The 23,179-nt window shown below is 35.0% G+C and overlaps 2 protein-coding genes across 2 annotated transcripts; both read right to left on the bottom strand.

Annotated features, from left to right (window-relative positions):
• Positions 1–2,246: 2,246 nt before the first annotated feature.
• Positions 2,247–7,782, bottom strand: LOC125227077. Its single transcript, XM_048131269.1, has 5 exons — positions 7,290–7,782; positions 6,254–6,347; positions 4,753–5,307; positions 2,740–3,194; positions 2,247–2,285 (listed from the first exon to the last, which is right to left on the bottom strand). The coding sequence occupies exons 1-5, from the start codon at positions 7,509–7,511 to the stop codon at positions 2,247–2,249; spliced, it is 1,365 nt and encodes a 454-aa protein (XP_047987226.1). The 5' UTR covers positions 7,512–7,782.
• Positions 7,783–16,671: 8,889 nt separating this feature from the next.
• LOC125227076 (macrophage mannose receptor 1-like) lies at positions 16,672–22,147 on the bottom strand. Its single transcript, XM_048131268.1, has 6 exons — positions 22,108–22,147; positions 21,022–21,138; positions 18,474–18,614; positions 17,862–18,059; positions 17,239–17,493; positions 16,672–17,026 (listed from the first exon to the last, which is right to left on the bottom strand). Exons 1-6 carry the CDS (start codon positions 22,145–22,147, stop codon positions 16,863–16,865), a joined length of 915 nt encoding a protein of 304 aa, XP_047987225.1. The 3' UTR covers positions 16,672–16,862.
• Positions 22,148–23,179: the final 1,032 nt, after the last annotated feature.

Here is a 23,179-nt window from a genome sequence, read left to right as displayed (position 1 = left end):
TTAATTATTAATATCCTTATCGGGGTTTTTATTTTATTAATTGTTATGAGGATAATGTTTATGGTTGTGTTGGTAGTTTAATTTAGTTAGAGAGACTGAAATCTTAATCTTTATTTTATAGGTTTATGTCTTTTAGGAAACAATTGAGTAGGTGGTATTTACCCTTTAACTATACTCTGTCAAACAAGTCTGTCCGTAAATAAGAACAAAGAAAACTATAGGTATCCTTTTCTATAGCACCCTAAAGAAAAGGATGCATATAGTTTTCTTTGTTCACGGACAGACTTATTTGACAAAGTATAACGCTAATGTTAGTTAACTAGCGCCACTTCCTATATATATATTTTTATAATTAATAATGTTTACTGCGTAAGTGCTTCATGTTATCCGATCCGATATCTGATGTAGGAAGTATTTCAAAGGCAAAAATCAAAGATGGCGGCTGGAGAAAACAAAATGCGCTTTTTGAATTTAAATTACGTTTTATTAACTTTTTAAACAATTAAAGTTACATTAAGTGGTCGCGTACAATGTCGTCGGGTTGGATCGCGGAAGAAGAGAGAGAGTTGCCAGATGCAAACATAAGGCAACTACAAATTATGTTGCTACAACTAAAAATACTTAAGCTAAGCTTACACTTTATATGTTTTGTATTAAACATAGTTGGGGCCAGGCAGTATTACATTACAGTAAAGGTTGGACCCGCCAATTAAATCTAAATATAAGAAAATATATGAGCTCTACATCACAGGTAAAGGACATAATTTGGTAATGGCTCTACGGAATATTTTATTATTGATTTTAACATCAGCTACTCTTACTAATCCGTCCCTACCAGGGAAAGTTTTTACTATGCGAGCCATTGGCCAATTTAATGGAGAGGTGTTTATATCTTTTACAATTACCAAATCACCTTCTTTTAAATTGGTTTGCTGGTATTTCCATTTGGGGCGGCTTTGGAGCTGAGTTAAATAAGTTTGAGACCAGGTTTTCCAGAAATCTTGCTTAAGCTTGGTACACATTTTCCAAAATGAAACTCTATTTACTGAAGTTTCAGTGAGATCAATTTCAGGATAACTCGTCAAAGCTGTGCCACAAATGAAGTGTCCAGGGGTAATATATTCACAATCATTAGAGATAGCAGAGAGTAAAGGTCTACTATTCATAATGCCTTCAATTTCTATGATTACAGTATTAAGTTGTTCGTAGGTCAGGCACAAATTGCCTACTATTCTTTTAAAGTGATGTTTGAAACCTTTCACCCCACATTCCCAAATTCCTCCGAACGTTGGGAGTAACTCGGTATCCAATTGAATGTTATGTACCTATCTGAACAGAATTCGTTAACAGAGTCTCTACAATGTTTGGAGGAAAATAGGTCATACAATTTGTTTAATGTATTACAAGCACCTTTAAAGGTTTTTGCATTGTCACAATAAATATTTGTGGGCATGCCACGCCGAGAAATAAAACGCTTAAGACATGCTAAGAAAGTTTCGGTCGTGAGATCAGAAACAAGTTCTAAGTGTATCGCTTTTACAGCAAAGCAAACAAAAAGCGCGATATAGCCTTTAGTGATAACAGGCTTCCTGATGCGAGACACCTTTACGTTAAAGGGGCCGCAGAAATCGATTCCTACATGCTGAAAGGGTCTGCTTTGTGTGATTCTTTCTTTAGAAAGGTCTCCCATCAACTGCTTTGCTGCTTCAGCTTTCATTCGTATGCATTTCATACATTTATGTACGACCTTTTTTACTTCTCGTATACCATTCACGAGATGGTACCTCTGAGATAGAGAGCCTAACACTTGTCTAGCACCTCCATGCAAAAGTCTTAAGTGCTCCCGTTCTAAATAAGTTTGGTAATAAAGGAGCTTTTTGGAAGTATTGCAGGATGCCGCTTGTCATAAGGCAAGTTGTCTGCATTTTGCAGTCTTCCCACAGCCCTAATGACATTGTATTTATCTAAAAATACTATTTGATCGCTAATTGTCACAGGCTTATTTTTGGAGAGCAAGACTAATTCTTTACTTAAATGCTCTACCTGAGTACAACGTACAATTTTCAACATAGAGTCACGCAATTCATTTGCAGTTAAGTAGCTGCTTGTTATTTTATTATTTTTGTTCAAGCAGTTATTATAAAATCTATAAATAATAGCTACCACCCTTTGAAGTTTATTTATATTAGAATATTTGTTTAATAAATCTAGGGGCTCTACATTTGTAGCATGGCACAAGATTCCCTTTACATTTTCAGAAGGTGCACTGACTGTCTCATGCGAGTCTGTAAAAGGCATAATATTTTCAATATTTTCATAATTAAATTCTTCTGAATTTGTATGTGAATAACTCACATCGCTAAGACTAGGTGAACCATGCCACCACAGATGACACTCCTGCAGCCTGTGAGGTTCAATTCCCCTTGATAAAAGATCAGCAGGATTATCTTTTGATCTAACATTCAACCACTGTGATTTTTCAGTTAGCTCTACAATTTGCTTGACTCTATTTTTTACATATACAGTACTCTTTGCTGCTTCTGTCTTGATCCACCACAAAACAATTTGGGAATCACTATAGAGAAATACTTTATGAGATACTCGATCATTTAAAATGTTACTGACTCTACTTGACAATTGTGCTAAAAGTAGAGCAGCAGAGAGCTCCAATTGAGGAATAGTATGAGATTTGCTCAGTGATGACACTCGGGATTTCGAACATAATAGGTTCACTCTAACTGAGCCGTCAGTCATAAAGACTCTTAGGTAGAGACAGCCTCCGAAGGCTTTTATGGATGCATCGGCATATCCTATTAACTCTACATGAGATACTAAGTTAAAATTTACACATCTATCTATTTTAATTTGACCCATTTGTTTTAAATTGTTCAGAAACTTAGACCAGTGCTGAAACAGTTCGTTTGGGATTGTAGAGTCCCAATCTTTAGGCAAAGAGCTATGGAGTTCTTGCATGAATAACTTGGCCACCACAATTACTGGGCCTATTAAACCAAGTGGGTCAAACATTTTCCCTATAAAACTGAGAATTTTTCTTTTTGTGTTGAGCATTGTTGCTTCATCAATTGCAGGGCAAGAGAAAGTCAATTTATCAGAATTAATTTGGAGTGTGAGACCTAGAGTCTTCACAGTGTCATTTTGACCGATCTCCACACTGTCAATTTGTCTGTGCTCAACTGGCCCCTATTTCAAAAAGGCTACAATTGTCAGTGACATATGTCGAGCGACAATTGTCGATGACAGGTGACAAATTAAAATTTTATAAAATATTTTCTATAGAATTGCTTACAAACATGACAGGCATTTTGCTACAATTGTATGTATTACAATTATGTTGTGAAACAATAATTATTATTTCTAGGCAACATATTTGTAGAATTGTCGGTGAATCTCGACAGGAGGATTAAGATGTGTCGAATTGTGTGACAATTGTAGTAATTTGTGGTTGACATACACGTTGTTCAAAATGGCTGCCCATGCGAGTGGTATAGTGACACTATTAGTGATAGTGATAGTAATTCCTTAGGTTTTCGTACTTAGTTAGGAGTTCCTGTTACTTCGCCGTCGATATAAAATTCAATAATGCTACGTAAATATGAAATTAAATTTGTAGCAAACTACGGATATCTCAATTTATTTTTATCATTGTACCATCGGCAGCAATGTTAGTACCTTATTACAAGGGCATAAAGCCTACCGATGATTAGTTAAGAGTGTTGCTGTTAGTAAACGCTATTGGCCCCTTCGTAACATTATTAGTACTTAGGTATATTTTTGAGATTTCTCTGCGTTAATACATATTATTATACTAAATTGTGTTTTTAAACTTATGTATCATAAAAAATACTACATACCTATGAACCTAAATAGCTATCATTAATATTATTTTATACAAATACCCTCAAATTAATTTGAGCGTTTTTAAATGAACGAGTTACCTTCGTATTTAGGTACACCGAATTCCAAATTCAAATATTTTTAGTTTAGTTAAGCATTTTAACTATTAGTTTAGAATAGTTTTAATTTGTTTAATTTGGTATTTTGTATATTTTTATTGTAGTACCTAATGGTCAATGTTTTTACTTCTTCTTTTATTCACGTTTATAAGAAATAAATTTTATATATCTTAATAATTCAAACTTATTAAATACTTAGTATAGTGCCAAGTTAGGTATATATCTTAGATATTTCTATTTCTTTGCCATACACCCGTTTCAATCAAACGTTGAGCTATTCCTTTATATTTAAGTATTAACTTTCATTGCGGATATTAATTTGTTATCAAATTTATTAAATAACACGAATTTGCGGTCGGAAATCAATTTTAAGATAGTCATCTTTCTTATTATATCCATACTGAAATATTGTTTTTGAAACAAAATACTAACACATAACCAATGCCTACTTGATACACATAAATAATGTTACCGAAGAAAATTATATAATGGTGGGAGAGGATTTAGGTAATGAATAGTTTAAAATAAGTTTTATCGAAGTTAACAAAGGCATTTAAATTTATAGTCAGCCAATAAATATAAAAATATCCATTAAATAAATTTACTTATTGCCATTTGAGTCAACTACTATACATAATTTGATACATTTATCCCTATGGTTAGTCGTGACAATTGTATTCTACAATTGTCGCACCTGTCAGCGTGGTGAAACCAATAATTCTACATATGTAATATTTTGTGACAATTGTCGCACCTGTCACCTATATGAAATTGGGGCCTGGTATATCAGCTATTAGTGAAGAATCGTTCGAGCACCATTTATGTAATGAGAAACTACCTAATTTTAGAAGCTCTACAATTTGATTTTTCAGCTCCTGAAGCGTCTCTACATCATCAGCACCAGTCAGCACATCATCAACAAATGTATTTTTATAAATTGCCTGTGCGGCCAAAGGGAACTGATCCTTATGCATATTTGCTAGTTCATTGAGAACTCTTGTAGCTAAAAATGTGCTTGATTTCAAGCCGTATGTAACAGTCTGGAGCTGCAAGCAGTTGATAGGGTCTTTAGGCGAATCGCGCCATAAAATGTTTTGAAGTCCGCGTTGATGTTCATTTATAAAAACATTGCGAAACATTTTTTGAATGTCACATGTTAAAATATATGGATAAGTCCTGAACAAAATAAGAATATCAAAAAGCTCACTCTGTACAACAGGCCCATTCAGCATGACTTGATTCAACGATGTCCCATTTCTAGATCTCATCGACCCGTCAAAGACCACACGATGGTGTGAGGTGCGACTCGAGGGATTAAACACGCAGTGGTGTCCTAGAAAAAACACAGGACCATTTAAGTCATAACTTTCAATATCAACTGTCCTTGCATGTCCTAATTCCAGATATAGGTCAATAAATTTTTTATATTGTTCAAACAGCAAAGGATCTTTTTGTAACCTTTTTTCTAACATTATGAATCTATTATAGGCAACCGAAAATGAGTCACCCAAGTTTAAGTTTTCCATCGGGAAAGCTAAAGGCATATCAACATAAAATCTATTGTCTTTTACTGATACAGAATCCTGAAATATTTTTTCAGCCTTTCCAAATTCATCATTTGTGGATTTTTCCACTTCAGGAAGTTTTTCAGAGAGCCAAAATTGCTCCATTACATTTATCAACTTTTCACCATCAGATATATTAACTAAATTTGTTACAATGTTACATGTAACCTTTTTCAGGAATACTTCCTCCAACAATATATCCTAACATGGTATTCTGGAATACAGGTCCATTTTCAGTTTTTATGCAACCCTGCAACAATATTTTAAAATAGATATTTGCTGCGAGTAAGATAGGAATGTCATTCCTGATGTAAAATGTGTCATCGGCTAAAGTTATATTTTTTGGAATGTGATAGCTAGATAGATCTAGTGACCTTTGTGGCAGTTCAGAAGTAATTTCATCACTAATGTGGCATTTTAAAATTATTTTTACATTATTTTTACAAGAGTGAAGAGTCAGAATTACATACTCATTCACCTTACATACTTGTTTTCGGAAACCAATAATATTGTTTGGTTCAATTATGGGCTTTAAGCCAAGTCTACTTACTAAATCTGATCTTATAAAACTGCCTTGAGATGCAGTGTCAAGTAATGCCTTGCATACTACCTTTTCATTGTTTTGACTTAATAATGTGACCTTTATGGTAGGCAACAAAACACCACTATCGGACACACAATTTAAAACAGTGTTTACTGCAATTTCAAACTCACCAGCATCTGGTGATGGTGGGTGCGCGCTGACATCAACAATTGTGGGCTTGTCCACACTTACATTGCGCTCCTGGTGCAGCAATGTGTTGTGGCCCTGTTTACATATTTTACATTTAAATGTAAATTTACATTTCCCTTCATGATTGTTAAGACACACATCACACATGTGTTTCTCTTTTACATAAGATTGCCTCTGAGCAACAGGTAGCATTTTGAATATGTGACAGTTATATATCTGATGGTCTTTATTTTCACAATACCTACAGGGCGGCAGCGATTTCGATACCACATTTGTTACCTTAGGTATTGATTTATGAACACCTTCATAGCAAGTGCTTTTAATATTGAAATGTTTGTTAGTACCTTCATAGCAGGTACTATGTTTATTTTGTTGACTATCTTCAAGTGCTATAGCACGCTTCTCCAAATACTCAATGAAACTAGCCATAGTAGGCATGGTGTCTAAATCTCGGTCTAATTGATAAGCCCGATTTGTAAATTGATCCAATTTGCGTGTCAAGATTGAAATTAAAAGCATGTCCCATTTATCAACGGGTTCTTCTAAATTTTTTAGAGCATGGATTTGTTGATTTATTTGGGAAACAAATGTTCGTATGGAGACCGCTGTGCCCTTTTGCATTGTAGGAATATCCAACAATATACTTATATGATTTGCTATTAATCTAGCTTTGTTATCAAATCTCCTTTTTAACAAGTGTATTGCTTCTTTATAAGATTCATTTACTAAAGGCAGATTTACTATTACTGCCAATGCATCTTCTTGCAAGTACTTTCTCAAATAGAAAAGTTTCTGCACATCACTCAATGAGTTATTGTTATCAATTACAGCAGAAAACAAGTCAAAAAAGGGTTTAAACTTGGTGAAGTCTTTGCCATCATAGAATGGTATTTCAATTGTTGGTAACTTGCAAGTAGAAGCATTGTGGCACTCTGAAGTTACTTTGGTATTCAACATTTTAAGAGAACTATTAATTTTGGCTAATATTGAATAATATTTATCTTCAATATCTCCCACCTGTTCGCTGTCTCCTTCATCGATGCCTAGTATGTCCATCTGGACCTTCTCATAATCTTTGAGTGTTGAAATTAACTTTTCCTTGCGCGCCTCAAGAATGTCGGCGCTCGCGGCAGCTAAACTTACGGGGTCTTTTACAAAATTCTCAATTCTATTGATTGTTCCCTTACACTGAGACCTCTTTACTCGTAGTTTTTTTAAAGTTTCCGTTTCGGTAGACATTTTTCACTGATAATTAATGCACAAACACTTGAAAAACAACGCACGAGACACTAATAAACTTTGTTTTGGTCTGGAACGTCAATGTCAATGTGACATATGACACCAATGACAGATGACAAGTAACCGCTCCGAAGTTCCGCAAGATGGCTGCGGATCGCACAAACTTCACTTTGTATAGAAAAATGGAGAATGCCGGTGGTCGAAAAGTTCGACTTATACCGAGTTACTTGCGGTTTTTGATGATGATTTGCTCTCCCATCCGTGTGCTATTTTCGTTCTATTATAGATAGAACGAAGTTACAGGCCAGCAGCGCCAGCCCAGGCACAACCACGACGAATTTACCAGCCGTTATAGACGGCCGGCTAGCACGCAGACGTACTTGCCGCGAACTCACTTTTGCTGAAATATCGAAACACTGGTCGACTTTTTCACTTTTTCGAAGGACCACTTGCGCATGGAGAAAACAAAATGCGCTTTTTGAATTTAAATTACGTTTTATTAACTTTTTAAACAATTAAAGTTACATTAAGTGGTCGCGTACAATGTCGTCGGGTTGGATCGCGGAAGAAGAGAGAGAGTTGCCAGATGCAAACATAAGGCAACTACAAATTATGTTGCTACAACTAAAAATACTTAAGCTAAGCTTACACTTTATATGTTTTGTATTAAACAGCGGCTTAAAATAAAAGTGGTTACTTTTACCTAAGCAAACATCATCATCCTCCTTGCGTTATCCCGGCATTTGTCATGGCTCATGGGAGCCTGGGGTCCGCTCTGACAACTAATTCCATGATTTGGCGTAAGCACTAGTTTTACGAAAGCGACTGCCATCTGACCTTCCAACCCGAAGGGTAACTAGACCTTATTGGAATTAGTCCGGTTTTGTCACGATGTTGTCCTTCACCGAAAAGCGACTGGTAAATATCAAATGAAATTTCGCACATAAGTTCAGAAAAACTCAGTAGTACGAGCCGGGTTCGAACCCGCGACCTCCGGATGAGAGTCGCACGCTCTTACCGCTAGGCCACCAGCGCTTAAGAGGATACGGTAGCGAAAATGCTAAAATGGAAAGGAGCCCCCCTTTCAACTTGGGAATCTTAGTTAAATATACAAGTGTTATTAACTAGATTTATCGAAAAAAACTGTCCATTAAGAACAACTCAGTCAAAAGGTATTTCAAAAAAATCTTTCAAATCGAGGTTCCGCTCTCGACTCTTTCCTCCTTCAAAACTTAATCAATCGGAACGAAATTTGAGAATCTGAATAACAATGAAATAATCTATGTCGGACCGTTTAGCTTTTTTGTTACCAATCTTGAGTATCACACCTTTTTTTGCGCCACAATGAAAAAGGCCGTTTTTGGATATTTTTGATTGGCTCTAGAATCTTTAAAAAGCAGAATATCAAAAAAATCAAAACGGTCCGACACAGATAAAAATAATAATAATTTGTGTTCAAAAAATTATTGCTCTATCTTCAAAAACCAGGGAGGAAATAGTCGAGAGCGTTTGTATGGAGAATTGACCCCTACCGTATCGCCTTAACCTAAGCAAACATTGAAATTAATTTCCATTGTTATCCATAGCGGATACCTCGTTGGTTTTTAATAACATCTATTTTTGATAACATCACAAACAAAGATGATTGTAGATAATTTACCTATGTGTATTTCACAATATAATTGTAATATTATTGCTGTTGTCATCTATATAATATAATGATTCAATAAGTAATAATTTCTACTCGAAAACATTACCCAGTTTTTCTCTATAATTTATGTTCTAAGCACAATAAAACAAAAGTAAATCAGCCCCCCAACATCTGCGGTCTTGTCTTGGAGACAGGTGGTCGGGCCGCGGTCAGAATTCGGTAAAAAACGCCATCTGTTGGTGACTACTGCGAATTTATAGCATTTCGTACTAAGAGAACTTGCGTACAGAGTACAAATTATATAATTTCCATTGCGCGTTACTAAATGAAATAGGTATGTTTAATAATATCAAGTAATTTATGTTCTAAATACAATAAAATAAAAGTAAATCAGCCCCCCAATGTCCGCGGTCTGGAATATCTTGGCGATAGGTCGGGCCGCGGTTACAGCTCGGTAAAAAAACGCCATCTGTTGGTGACAAGTGTGAATTTACAGCGTTTCGTACTTTGAGTACAGTGTACAAATTAATTTCCATTACTGTATAAATTCAGCACTTTACTTAAGCAAATAGGTACTTTTAATAATATTACAAACAGAGATGAAGTAAGTACCTATGGGCAATTGGGCAATGTGATAATAATGTTGCTGTTGTCACCTAGATACCTACCTAATTTTATAATTATTAAAATAGAAATCATATCTACTGGAAAACATCACCCAGTATGTTTTTCTGTATAATTTATATTTTAAATACAATAACCTAACCACAAAATTAAAATTTTGAAAAAACCCCCGACTGCGACATAGTAGACCGATTTTCATGAAACATGGCTAAGAACACTCCTGACTAACTCAGCTTTCAGACAAACAAAATTAAATCTAAATCGGTTTATCCGTTCGAGAGCTACGATGCCACAGACACACACACACACACACAGACAGACAGATAAACAGACAGACAGACACGTCAAACATATAACACCCCGTCGTTTTTGCGTCGGGTGTTAATAAAACAAAAGTAAGCGGTCGAATGTCTTGGCCACAGGTGATCGATTCGGGCCACGCCACGGTCACAGTTCGGTAAAAACGCCATCTGTTGGTGGCTAGTGCGAATTTATAGCGTTTCGTAATAAACAAAAAGGATTTTCATATTATTCGATCGGATATCGGATGTTGGACCGATATCCCATACATTCAAGCCGCCATCTTTGATTTTTGCCTTTGAAATCTTTCCGATATCGGATCGAATAATGTGAAAACGAACTTTGGGTTTCCTCAAACCTATCGACGCTTAATCGGCTTGCACTGACCAAAAATCTCTCGTTAATGTGTACGCATGCGTTCACAGACGAAAACGATCTTCATACATACTAACAAGCGATTTTTTTGTACTTATATCACGTCAATGGGCCATTTTTTTCAAAGTTGTCCTTACCACTTTTCTGCAACATGGGTATTTTTTACGCGATTCATACTCAGAATCGAGAGCTCTTTCGATTCTGATAGGAGCAAAAAAATGTCCCAAGATTTCCATAAATTTTTTCGAACCTTCCATTCCGTTACCGCCATACAAAATGTATGAAAAAGTGGTAACGAAATGGGAAAAAAACCTTGGGACATTTTTTTTCTCCTATTAGGATTGAAAGAGCTCGCGATTCTGAGTGGAAAACACATAAAAATTTCCAATACTAAAAAAAAAGTGGGGTGGACAACTTTGAAAAAAATGGCCCCAATACGGTCAATGTAAAATGTGCTGCCACCTTTCGACACAGGGGGCCGGATTTTTGAGTCTCACGCGTTCGAATTCAGAAAATTGTCACTGAAAACAATACGCAAGTCACCGGTTTCAACCGGTATTTTATTGACAAAATCCCGTATGTGAGATTCAAAAATTGCCCCCAGGATTAAAACTTTTGAACCTCCGTTTTAACAATTTGGTTCAGATTCTTAACTAGATATGTAGTAAAATTGGCATGTGGCATACCACAAACAATCCGCCAGATAGAGCTGGAATGCCCTAACACCAAATTCAATGGCAACGTTGAAGAGCTGAAAACCTTAAATGGGAAAGCCGTGGACTATTTTAAGATTTATAGGTTTTAATAATTTTTAACCCTCGGTGCAAAAACGACGGGGTGTTATAGGTATAAGTTTGACGTGCCTGTCTGTCTGTCTTGCCTGTCTGTCTGTCTGTCTGTCTGTCTGTCTGCCTGCCTGTCTGTCTGTCTGTGTGTCTGTCTGTGGCATCGTAGCGCTCGAACGGGTGAACCGATTTTGATTTAGTTTTTTTTTTCTGAAAGCTAAGTTAGTCGGGAGTGTTCTTAGCCATGTTTCATGATAAATCGGTCCACTATGTTCGCGGTCGGGGGTTTTTTCAAAATTTTAATTTTGTGGTTAGGTTATTAATTGTATAATGCAGTGACATGTAAATATAATGCCATACGATAAATAAATAAATAAATATTAAAACTGCCAGCGCCAAAATACTATCAGCGCCATCTAGCTGAGAATCAACCAGGTTCAATTAAAATAAGACCAATCGATCAAATCAATTCAGAACTGAACTTATTTGAACTACACAATGTATTGTATACAGACAAATATAATTAAATATAATAATAAAACTATTTCATTCAATAACCGAATTCAGTAAACAAGAAAACCATACAAGTATTGAAAAAATGTTAATAAGTCGTATAAAATGTTGTTAGAGTTTGAATTTTACACCCTTTTGATAAAGAACGATTTCTCTTGCCTACAGTTTTAAGATACGAGTTTTAGTAAGTTACATGTACATTTATTTGTAATGTTAACGAAGCATACAAAATAATTAAATTCGAATGAGTGTAACGAGTGCTATGTTTATTTTTTGAATGTTTTATCAACTCCATCTATTGGACGCGATATAACAAGGTAAAAATGTGAGAAATTGAACCAAAAGTGACCGTGAACTTCTTAAAATATGATGTGCATGATGATAATACTATCAGTATCACGGATCTCACACTAACCTTTGACTTTTGACATAATCGTTATTCAAACTATACCAAAAAATCCCTTTTAAATCTATTAATAACAACATTTTTTACATAAACTTAAAATTTATACTTAAAAGGGTGCCGTAATGGACCCGTTACACATGTCACGCATTAATTCACATACTTATCCAACCTCATATCTCTCCATTCCAAGTCAACGCAATTTCAACTTTATGTCTTTGTAGATAACGTTCAAAGTATGAACTAAATAGATAAAAGATATAGGAGTTTTTAAAGTAAGGGATATAGGATGGTCATAAATTACTATAAAGCACCAGTGTTTTGCTACTTTGCTACTTACTAGTATTTTAAATAAATATTTAATTCGTTTGAAAAGTTTTACACCTGGTTTTGTGTATTAAAACTATGCTACTTTGTTCAATTTCCCTCAATAAATAAACTCACGCCTGTATTGGCTGTATTTTCAAACGGGATAGGCAGAGCACATGAAATTGAGAGAAATTGAGATTCGAGTTTCAGTTCTATTTATTCTTGGCAATTTAATACTATTATAGAAAACATTAATTTTATCTATGGAATAAAACTAATAGATGAGTATCTCAGGTTCATTCTAATATTTTTTATGGAAAACTTATTATACTTGACTTACTTGACTTAATGTCCTATGTCCCATAGGTATGTGGGACAGAGGGCGTCCACAGTGCGGCGTCACCTCGATCGGTCTTGAGCTTCGTGCTTCAATTCGCTCCAAGTCTTTCCAATAGCCTTAGCCTCTGCAATAATAGTCCGTCGCCAAGTATGTTTCGGACGGCTTTACTATAAATTCGAGTAAACTATTAACGCCACAACTAACGCCATCTATTGGAAAAATATCGTAACTAAGTCTTTCAAAGTGACAAATTATCTTAATAAATTGATTAATCCTGGTTTTAGCAAGTGATTTCGTTTGAAGAATGATAATGATGATGAATAAATACCTAAAACACTAGGTATTTTCTTCGGCCTCACTTGTAAACCTATTCAGCGGTTATAGTATGAAGAGGTATCTACAGACGGAATCGCTTTCGCATATATAAGTATTAGTTATATTTAAAGTTGTACCCCCGAGTTTTCGCATGTCCCCTTACATTTTTTGCGATTTACTCTTAAGATTGAAGTTTTAACTGGGTAAATGTTGGTTTTTATTGAAATATATTAAGTAGACGCATCATTTATCAAGTAAAATGCATAATAAATCAATTTTTTATACTTACAATTAAGTTTTAAAATATGGTAAAATGTGGCTGTAGTACTGTCCCCTTCCACGATTCGAAGTTTTGTTGGACTTTTACACAATTTTTTTCTATGATAGTAACATTAAGTAATGCATTTCTACCATAGTTTAAGTAGTAGAAAACGTATTTTTGACGAAAAAGAACTTTAAAATCAACAGTAACAGGGTATAATTTCGATAAAAACTTTGTCCCCTCGAAATATCCAGTTTCGAGATCGTCCGTTTGGTTACGCAGTTTTAACTAAGTAGCAAAATATTTTTTACCAACATTTAAGGTTTATTTTAATCCTGGCATACCTGTGACCATAGACAAACCTTGTCTAACTTCACTTTGGTTAATAAAACAGCCAAACCGCGACCGACAAGGAGTGCTGGCATGTGACAGTTAAGTTTACCACTATGTTTGGTCCGTTTTGTTCTAATTTTTACGTAACTAAACTGTTAGGTAAGTAAAGAACTGTTGATGTTAAATGAATCAATGCCTCATACAGTTATTTCTCAAGTAAATAAGTTAAATATTGCTGTTAGTTTTGTATTATTTTCAATCGATTTAATTCTGGTCTAGACAAATCGTTACGTCCGTTTGGAAACAATTTGCAGCGTAACATATTGCCGGACAGTCAAATGTAACCAAACTGACACGGTAAAGTTGCGTGCACATTGAGAATAGCTAGTTTTTTGCCGTGACTTTGTCCATGCTTATTTTTTTGGTAATATTCATACTAGTTTGCAGATCTCATGGACACAAAATATGACCTTATATAATAATAAGATAATTTTTGTTACTAAATAGAAGATATTTCCCATTACTTAAGAAAATACTCCGTTTAATGTGTTTTCTACTTACTAAGAGAGTTAAGACTAAAATATACTATTACTTAAATTCATTTTGATAAGAAATATTAATTTTAATATTATTATTTCTAACTGTGATTAGTACGCATTTGATACCACAGATGTTTAGTAGAACTAAACTCTACCCAAAGTGAGATTAGATATTAGGTATATTTCATAAAAAGCCATTATAATAGTGATATATATTTTTAATAAGTATTGATATTATAAGTTCTGATATTTCAAGTACCTACGTACTGTGTTTTTTTACTGAGCAAGCATTTGAGTGAAATGTTTGCTTATTGTGATCTCGTCCTTACTTTGTCCGTTAAGTTACATAGGTGTCCATTTGGAAATTGTCCCCTTGTTAAAAAAGTGTTTTTTATTGTTTAATTAAAGTATAGAAGCTATAAATCTTATGTTTTAATGCTAATAATTACAAGTTTCGTTAATTCTATTGATTGTTATTCATTATATGTCAATAATGCCCGTAGTTACTTAATAAAACTAAAAATAAGGTACGGTTTGGGACCATGCCGTAACCAAACCACCTAAAATACGGTTTTATAAAAAAGTTTCATTAGTATTATTAAATGATGATTGTTTTTACTTTGTTTAATACGAATTATATCTATTAAACATTAAAACCTTTGGTTCAAGTATGTCTTTTATTTCCTACACTAAAAAACATTTGTAACCAAACGGACCACAAAAAACCTCTCCCATCATAATAAAAATTCATTTTAACTAGTTTATCCTAAAAATATTGCGATTCTCTTCAGTGTTTCGTAAACTAGAATATATTTTCTAACAGAATAACACGACAAAATACCAAATAATGCCAATTTTATTTTCAACTTCTCAAATGAGTCATGGTACAAGTTTAAATAGAAATGCCCACCTAGTTACATTTATTAAAAATTTATTATGTACGAGTTTATGATTAAGTCAACTAACGTTTCTACTAGCGCCATCTGTTGAACTGACATCGTAACTACTAAAGCTATGATGCTCAGTAATACTAGGTGCTCCATCTGTTGAACTGACATAGTAACTACTGAAGCTCAGTAAGTTAAAGCTATGCTCTTGCTCGTGCGCGTCTTTGCAATCACAAATTATAAAAAAAATGGATAACAATTATAAAGATCTTTTTAAACACAAAAACAAATAGTCTGACACAGATATTGGTGAGACTAATTTTTAAAATAATAATTTATCAGCTTCAAACTCTACCAAGGAAACAGTTTAAACGTTTAGTATGGAGAAATGATCACTCCTGTTATCCCTAACACAAAGGATTCCCAAGTATCTTGTGAGTTGTGAAGCTTTTTTGTTATTTTTAACCATAACTCATTCAAAATCGCTTAACCCAAAGTTGATATCAGACTAATTTGTAGTTATATGATGACTGTAGTTATGTTATTAGGGATCTGTGAGCAATAATTATGAATAGAATGTAATTTGAACATTTTTGATACCAATTAGGAGTTTTTGTGTGTGATTTATGGTTGTTAATTGACTAAGATCCTTTATTTATTTATTTTCCCCTCACTAGCTCGGAGACACGTGTTTTGTCCTTTAATACCAGCGGGTAAAAACACACTTTATCCACTAGTGGGTAAAGTAATTTGACCTTTAATAAAGTCAAATTAACTGCTACAAACTTGATAAAAGTAGGTGAATCTAGTAATAAAGATGATTTACCACCTGAGGAATTACTGGAAGCAGTGATAAACGCATTTTTTGCGTTGTAGTTTCCTCGCTTGAGGGGAAAAGTTTTGTGTTACACTCGGGAGAAAATGTATTTTACTTCTCGTGTGTTAAAAAACTCGCAAGTTCAGGATTCTATTCTCGAACCACTCGCTTCGCTCGTGGTTCAACTATAGACTCCTTTTCGTTTTTCAATTCCACACTCGGCGTTAAAATACAACTTTGCCTCCTTGTATAACAAATAACTATTATTTGGAGCCCGCCGTGTCCCACTGCTGGGCAAAGGCCTCCCCCGTGCCTCCCCCCAATTTCTCCACTGATCTCTATCCAGTGCTATTACAAGAACAAAAGAAATACCAAGGATTTTTATATAGGATTTACATATTTCATACTAGAATCGTAGGTAGGGTGCATTAGGGTAATTTCGTAAGTCATCTAATTTAGAAAGTCACATAAAATTCACCATTATTTCCATCATATCAAGATTCCCCTTTCGAAATTATCCGACCATTTTTGTACTTCGAAATTACCCCAATGCAACCTCGATTTGTTAGCGCCACCTATTAAATACCATAACTATACTGATGATTCCTATAAATTTATATTTTTCAAAATGCATTATTGACGTGATGTCATGATTTTAAAATAAAGAAATATGTCATTTGTTCTTATAAAACATAAAAACACCCAAAAATATTTGGGGAAAATATAATTATTATGATTTCGGTCACTTCCAGGCTGCGAACAGCGCCATCTAGTTTTAAGCGTAAAAGGCCCTTACATTTCAAGGGTACGCTTTTGGTGTTATGTTTTAAACGAAATAATGAGATATAAGATGACAGATTAAAGTCGACGAGTAGAAAAATAATGTTTCATTTGTTTTTTATACAGAATTTTCTTCGGTCATCTCAATTTCGCAGATAAACGGATCTTTGTCAAACTTCGCCACGGCGTCTAACAAACCACTGCGCTGTATCGCCCCATGGTCTGCATGAAGCTCGACACCGTCACTCCATTTTGCGTATCCAGCTTTTTCCAGCGTTTCACCTGTTCAGAATTCAAATATATTGGGTACAAATATATTACAAAGAGTTTCTAATGTATCATCTAAATTATCATAATCATCATTGGCCACAGTATCTTTGCAGATGATAGTTGCAGAACAAGTAGCGGCAAGTAAGTGTAACGCTGAGTGATTTTTTTTTCTTTCGTGTATGATATATATTTCAATTTATAATTGAGATTAAATGAATATTTACCAAATATAGTCATCCAGTCGCCATCGTCCTCCCATTTCCAAATTCCAATTAAAGCCACATCACTATGTATTGCACCTACAACATCTTCTACGGGATTCTTCTCAAAGATATGCTTCAGCACTGTTGCTTCTATTGCGTCGTTGACGATAGCCAGGTGGCCTCCCTCGGCGTGGCAAATTCTGGCGGCTCTGTTCCAGGGTTGGGAGAAACGATGGAACTTGTAGCAGCTGCCGGTGAGAGGCTGGTATTTGTAACCTATTCAAAGTTCAAATATGTTAGTAAAGAGAAGAAAAGTAGAAGTATCAGAACATCATACATAATTATAGGAGGAAGGACCATCAACACATCAGTGTAACAATGCAACTAGCTGACAATAGGATAGAATCTATATTGATTTCTTCGTAAGCTCACAAACAAGCAATAAATACTACTAAATAAATACTTTATTTCAAATATGTATATTAATATAGTAGACCTGGAAAGAGTAGGTAATAGTCATTTTGCTAACGGAACTTTTCTATCTTTCTGTTGCCACTTATTTATATCGGCCATCTCCATCAGTAATTTTGTTGTTATAAACGAGAACTACCAGAAATAACAATTTTCTTTATGAGAAGACTTACCCCTAACAGTTGTAGGGCAATCATTGGTGGCGTTCATTGCAGCACTGTCCTTCTTGCAGAAGTACGGGTATTTGCTTGCGCAGTTTACGTCAGCCACTTGACCCTTCTCGTTGAGGACCACACATTTCTGCTCCTCTTCATTGTCATCATTAGGTTCGTTTGGAGCCCAGTCAAGTTCTATCTCTGACAGGGGCTTTCCTGTAAGATTTTTAGACAGAACCAGTTGAAGAGAATGGCATTCAAAATTTTTTTTTACTTTCTTTAAAAAAAATTATAGAAAAATATTTAAAATTGACACCTCCGGCAGGACTCGAACCTGCGACCTACCGCTTTGATTGCTTGACAAAGATGCCCCGCTAATATTCACTTACGGGTGGCAGTGCTGCAAGTTGCATAGTGGAGAAGTGGTGCGGCCGTTTTACAAAATATCCCGTTAAGTGGCAGGCGCCTGGAAGCCGGATTCCCACTTTAAGTGGGAAAAAAAGCTGATGAGTGGCAGGGACTGGCTTCCGGACTGTATGACGATTTTGGTGAAATAAAACTGCACATATGAAAATATGCTTTAAAATAATTTTTACATTTCGAAACTGAAATCAAATTGTATTTACTCACCATCCAGCGAAGTGAAGTCAAGCTCAGTGTTGAGAGAATGTATTCCGGTGAACACAGTCGGTGACGCCACCTTATGGCGCGTCATTTGGGTCAGCATGGCTTGAACTATAGCACTGTTTGAGGGTGAGGCAAGGATACCACCTGGAACCAAATAAATTTATTTTCAGAGAGTGTTGAAAATTCTTAATTTGTAAAATGATCTCTGTTCGAAATCTGGGAGGAAATAATACACCTAACGTTGTAAAATTATATCTATGCACACTGTAGATTAATTAGTACGGTCAGTAAGTTGCCAGATATCGTGACACTATGCGGAAACGGGTTTAGAAGGCCATCCCTCGATTCCTAATTAATAAGGATTAAGACGCTACAGGAGCGAAAATGCTAAAATGGAAAGGAGCCCTTTCAATTTGGGAATTTTAGTTATAGATATATTAGTGTTTAGTTATTTTAGTTATATATAAGAACAGCTCAGTTAAAAAATCTTTAAAATCGAGGTTCCGCTCTCGACTGTTTCTTTCTTCAAAACTTTATCAATCGTAACGAAATTTTACGTCATAATCAATAACGCCGGTTTTGGAAACTTTCGGACCCTTAAAAATAAAAATAATCTGTGTTGAAAAAATTATTGCTCTATCTTCAAAAACCAAGGAGGAAATAGTCGAGAGCGTTTGTATGAAGAATTGACCCCTCCTGTATCGTCTTAAGCGTTTACATATTTTGGAAAAACAGGTCAGAAAGGTTCGAAAACAGGCCAATTATTGACAACCCTTTTATATAATTTCAATTATTGACAACCTTTTTAAGTCATTCTATTCAGGATCAAAATGTAAGGGACCAAAATATCCGGCAAGTAACGCCACAAAAAGAGAAAAACTTTTCCCGTGAAATAAGAATTTAAAAATGAAAATTGATTTCTTACATGTTTATTAACCGACTTCAAAAAAGGAGGAGGTTCTCAATTCGACTGAATGTTTTTTTTTTTTATTATTTTTTTGTATGTATGTTACTCGATATCTCCGAGAATCGTGGACCGATTTTCAAAATTTTTTTTTTGATCGAACCGGTATAACCCCGAGATGGTCCCATTGGCACCAAGTCAGGGTCTGATGATGGGATCCTGGAGAAATCGAGGGAACTCTTCAAATGTTATAGGCACATGTAATGTTTTTAGTATATTTTTCAAAGGTACACCAGTATTTACGTCTGATGGTAATAATTTTATGTGGCTGAGCTGATGATGGAAGGTCAACTCCTCAATGGTTAGGAGTTTAAGGATAATTATTTCACTACTGTACATGTATTCGGACTGATACATATAAATAATATCACTAGGAACCACTAAAAATCAACTGAGCTGATGATGGAAGGTCAACTCCTCAATGGTTAGGAGTTAAAGGATAATTCTTTCACTACTGTACATGTATTCGGACTGATACATATAATATCACTAGGAACCACTAAAAATCAACAAATAAATAAACTTTTTAACAAAAAATAAAACCGCCTTCAAAAATAAGCGCGTTACAAAACACGGAGAAACTAAAAAGCCAAAAATAATAAACCTTTCAATTCAGATTTCTTATCGTATTGCAATAAGCTAAACATCCAAATTATAAACAATTCAATTATTTTTGGAGTCGGTACCAGCCTGTATGGTTGGGTGGGTCAAACAGGCAATAGCAAGGCGACGAACAGGTCTGGTACCGACTACAAAAATAATTGATTTGTTTATAATTTGGATGTTTAGCTTATTGCAATACGATAACACCGAAATCTGACGACCTTTTTATGTCATTTGATCCCAATTTATTATTTATAAGGCTCCGGCTAATAATGCGACAAAAAGAGAAAAACTTTTCCCGTGAAACAAGAATTTAAAAATGAAAATTGATTTCTTACATGTTTATTTTGATTCTAATTCATTCCATACCTATCCCGTATCAAGTATCAAGTTGGTAACGCAGTGAGCCTCTTAGCTTCGAGATGGCAATGCAGTCGATTATCCCTTACCTTCGAGTTAAGAGGATACGGTAGCGAAAATGCTAAAATGGAAAAGAGCCCCCCTTTCAACTTGGGAATTTTAATTAAATATACAAGTGTTATTAACTAGATTTATCGAAAAAAAATTGTCCATTAAGAACAACTCAGTGAAAAGATATTTCAAAAAAATCTTTAAAATCGAGGTTCCGCTCTCGACTCTTTCCTCCTTCAAAACTTAATCAATCGGAACGAAATTTGAGAATCTGAATAACAATGAAATAATCTATGTCGGACCGTTCAGCTTTTTTGGTTAATTGTTACCAATCTTGAGTATCACACCTTTTTTTTGCGCCACAATGAAAAAGGTCGTTTTTGGAAATTTTTGATTGGCTCTAGAGTCTTTAAAAAGCAGAATATCAAAAAAACCAAAACGGTCCGACACAGATAAAAATAATAACAATCTGTGTTGAAAAAAATCATTGCTCTATCTTCAAAAACCAGGCGAGAGCGTTTGGGAGAATTGACCCCTACCGTATCGTCTTAATAGTACAGTCGACTCTATTACCTTCGAGTTGACAGCGCAGTCGAGCGTTCCCCCAGTTAGCGGGCACCTTGTGTAGGCGTAGCCACGCGTCGGCATCTTGTACATACTCGTAGCCAGGTTGAAGTACTAATAAATTTGCTAATAAATTTAACAGTTTTCATATGTGAGTGGGTTTAGTAAAACGTCCCACTTTGTCGGTTACCGTTAAGGTGAGATTTACTTGTATTTTTACATGAATAAACTGACAAAGCGTCTTTATTAGCAATCGACAAAGTGGGACGTTTTCCCGTGCACACCCACATATATATTTTTTATTTGTGGAAGTATAAGTAACAATAGTATACGTCTATACAAGCTGTTAATAACCACAAAATTGAAATTTTGAATTTTGAAAAACCCCCAACATATTGAACTGATTTTCATGAAACATGGCTAAGAACACTCCCGACTGACTCACCTTTCAAACTAAAAAACTAAATGTAAATCGGTTCATCCGTTCGGGAGTTATGATGCCACAGAAAGAAACACACAGACAGACAGACATGTCAAACTTGTAACACCCCTTCGTTTTTGCGTGCAAAAAAAGTCAGTGATTATTTATTTTATTGAGAGTCTTCTCCATCCTTGGGAAATGGCTTCTCCACTCTTCACCAAAGAAGTCTAGCTCGTTAGTGTTTCAGACGCTGGCTTAAAAAGCTTTAATTTACATTACATAGCTTATAATTAAAAAAGTAGGACAAAATCAAAATAAATAATCAAGCAATAAAAATTGAAGTGAGCCTAAAAATAATAAATTGACATAGATATCATACACGAAAGAAAAAACGGCAAGGCCCACTGGTGGCTGAGCCGGGAACCGAACCCGGGTCTTCAGCTTACGCGGCTAACGTCTTTACCACTAGACCACACGCCCGCCCAGGCTTCCGGCTCGGCCACCAGTGGGCCTTGCCGTTTTTTCTTTCGTGTATGATATCTATCTCAATTTATAACTTATATAGTAATAGTGTAGCTACTTGGAAAAAGAACAAATCAAAAAATATTTAATAAAATAATTTGATTTGTTCCCTAGTTGTGAGCCTCAAAATATTTAATTTTTAATCAACTTACCTACAGATAAAACGGCACATAACAGTAAAAATTGAGACATGTTGCCGCCTTCGAGTGTGTTTCTTCACTACTTCGCAAATTCTGCTTCATTAGATTAGCAAGACTAACGATAACCTTTCACTGAATTATCATTTTTTAAATACCTATATTTGTGCGTTTATTTTATGTGTATGTCTTCCTTATCCATTGTGTTTAACATACTAACATTAAACTTTATTTTAATATTTTAAAGTTGGTTATAAAATTATGTTTTGAAGGTAAAATTCCACTATCTAAATATATTTTTTTTTTTCACTAATAATTCGTATTTTGATTTGACAAACTTGTGCACCATCATGAGTTACGTAATCCTTAAATTGGGGGGTAAATGTAACTGGTCCATTTTTTCCATGTTTTACATTGTTTGCATTATTAAATAGAGTGTCCACCGCTTATATATGGTAGGCGTGTTCAGTGGATACATGAAGAACTTAGTAATTAGATCATAGTGTAATAATGGAAAAAATGCATTACTTACAATTGCCCGCCAGTCGAGATTTGCCCCGCTGTACCTTACTAATATGGGAAAGTGTGTGTCTGTTTGTTTGTCCGTCTTTCACGGCAAAACGGAGCGACGAATGACGTGATTTTTTAAGTGGAGATAGTTGAAGAGATGGAGAGTGATATAGGCTACATTTTGTCTCTTTCTAACGCGAGCGAAGCCGCGAGCAAAAGCTAGTATAAATATAATTAGGTAGGTACCTTCCCTGATCAAATACCTAGGTAAGTTCGGTTAACGGATACCTACGTATAACCTAAAAAAAATACGGTTGTAAGTCGTAAGTAATATATTAGTATAGAAGTAAAACTATTTACAGGATAGACATTGAAATAAAGAGCATTTTAGACTATAAAATTATTACACCTCCATACCATAGATTAAATATAATACCATCCCATACATTAAAATGCGACCGCCTAAGAACGCGCATACACTACACCACACATAGATGGCGCCACAAAAAAAATCTCTTGTAGGTTTCGATTATACTTGTAGATGGCGTTAAGTGTCACTTTTGACCTAGATTTATGG

Source organism: Leguminivora glycinivorella, chromosome 6 (genome assembly GCF_023078275.1).
Source record: "Leguminivora glycinivorella isolate SPB_JAAS2020 chromosome 6, LegGlyc_1.1, whole genome shotgun sequence".
Lineage (NCBI taxonomy): Eukaryota > Metazoa > Arthropoda > Insecta > Lepidoptera > Tortricidae > Leguminivora > Leguminivora glycinivorella.
Note: the sequence above shows the minus strand (reverse complement) of the source record. Positions and strands in the feature narration are given on the sequence as shown.

What these genes read in the sequence shown, in the direction of transcription:
- LOC125227077 (XM_048131269.1), bottom strand. Translation starts at nt 7,511, where the DNA reads ATGTCTACCGAAACGGAAACTTTAAAAAAACTACGAGTAAAGAGGTCT. An exon ending in ATGAAGGAGACAGCGAACAG is followed by an intron (nt 6,348 to 7,289) that starts GTGGGAGATATT and finishes ATATGTAAACAG; the next exon opens with GGCCACAACACATTGCTGCA. An exon ending in ACTAATAGCTGATATACCAG is followed by an intron (nt 3,195 to 4,752) that starts GCCCCAATTTCA and finishes AATAGGGGCCAG; the next exon opens with TTGAGCACAGACAAATTGAC.
- LOC125227076 (XM_048131268.1), bottom strand. Translation starts at nt 22,147, where the DNA reads ATGTCTCAATTTTTACTGTTATGTGCCGTTTTATCTGTAG. An exon ending in ACTGCGCTGTCAACTCGAAG is followed by an intron (nt 18,615 to 21,021) that starts GTAATAGAGTCG and finishes ATTTGGTTCCAG; the next exon opens with GTGGTATCCTTGCCTCACCC. An exon ending in TGACTTCACTTCGCTGGATG is followed by an intron (nt 18,060 to 18,473) that starts GTGAGTAAATAC and finishes AAAATCTTACAG; the next exon opens with GAAAGCCCCTGTCAGAGATA.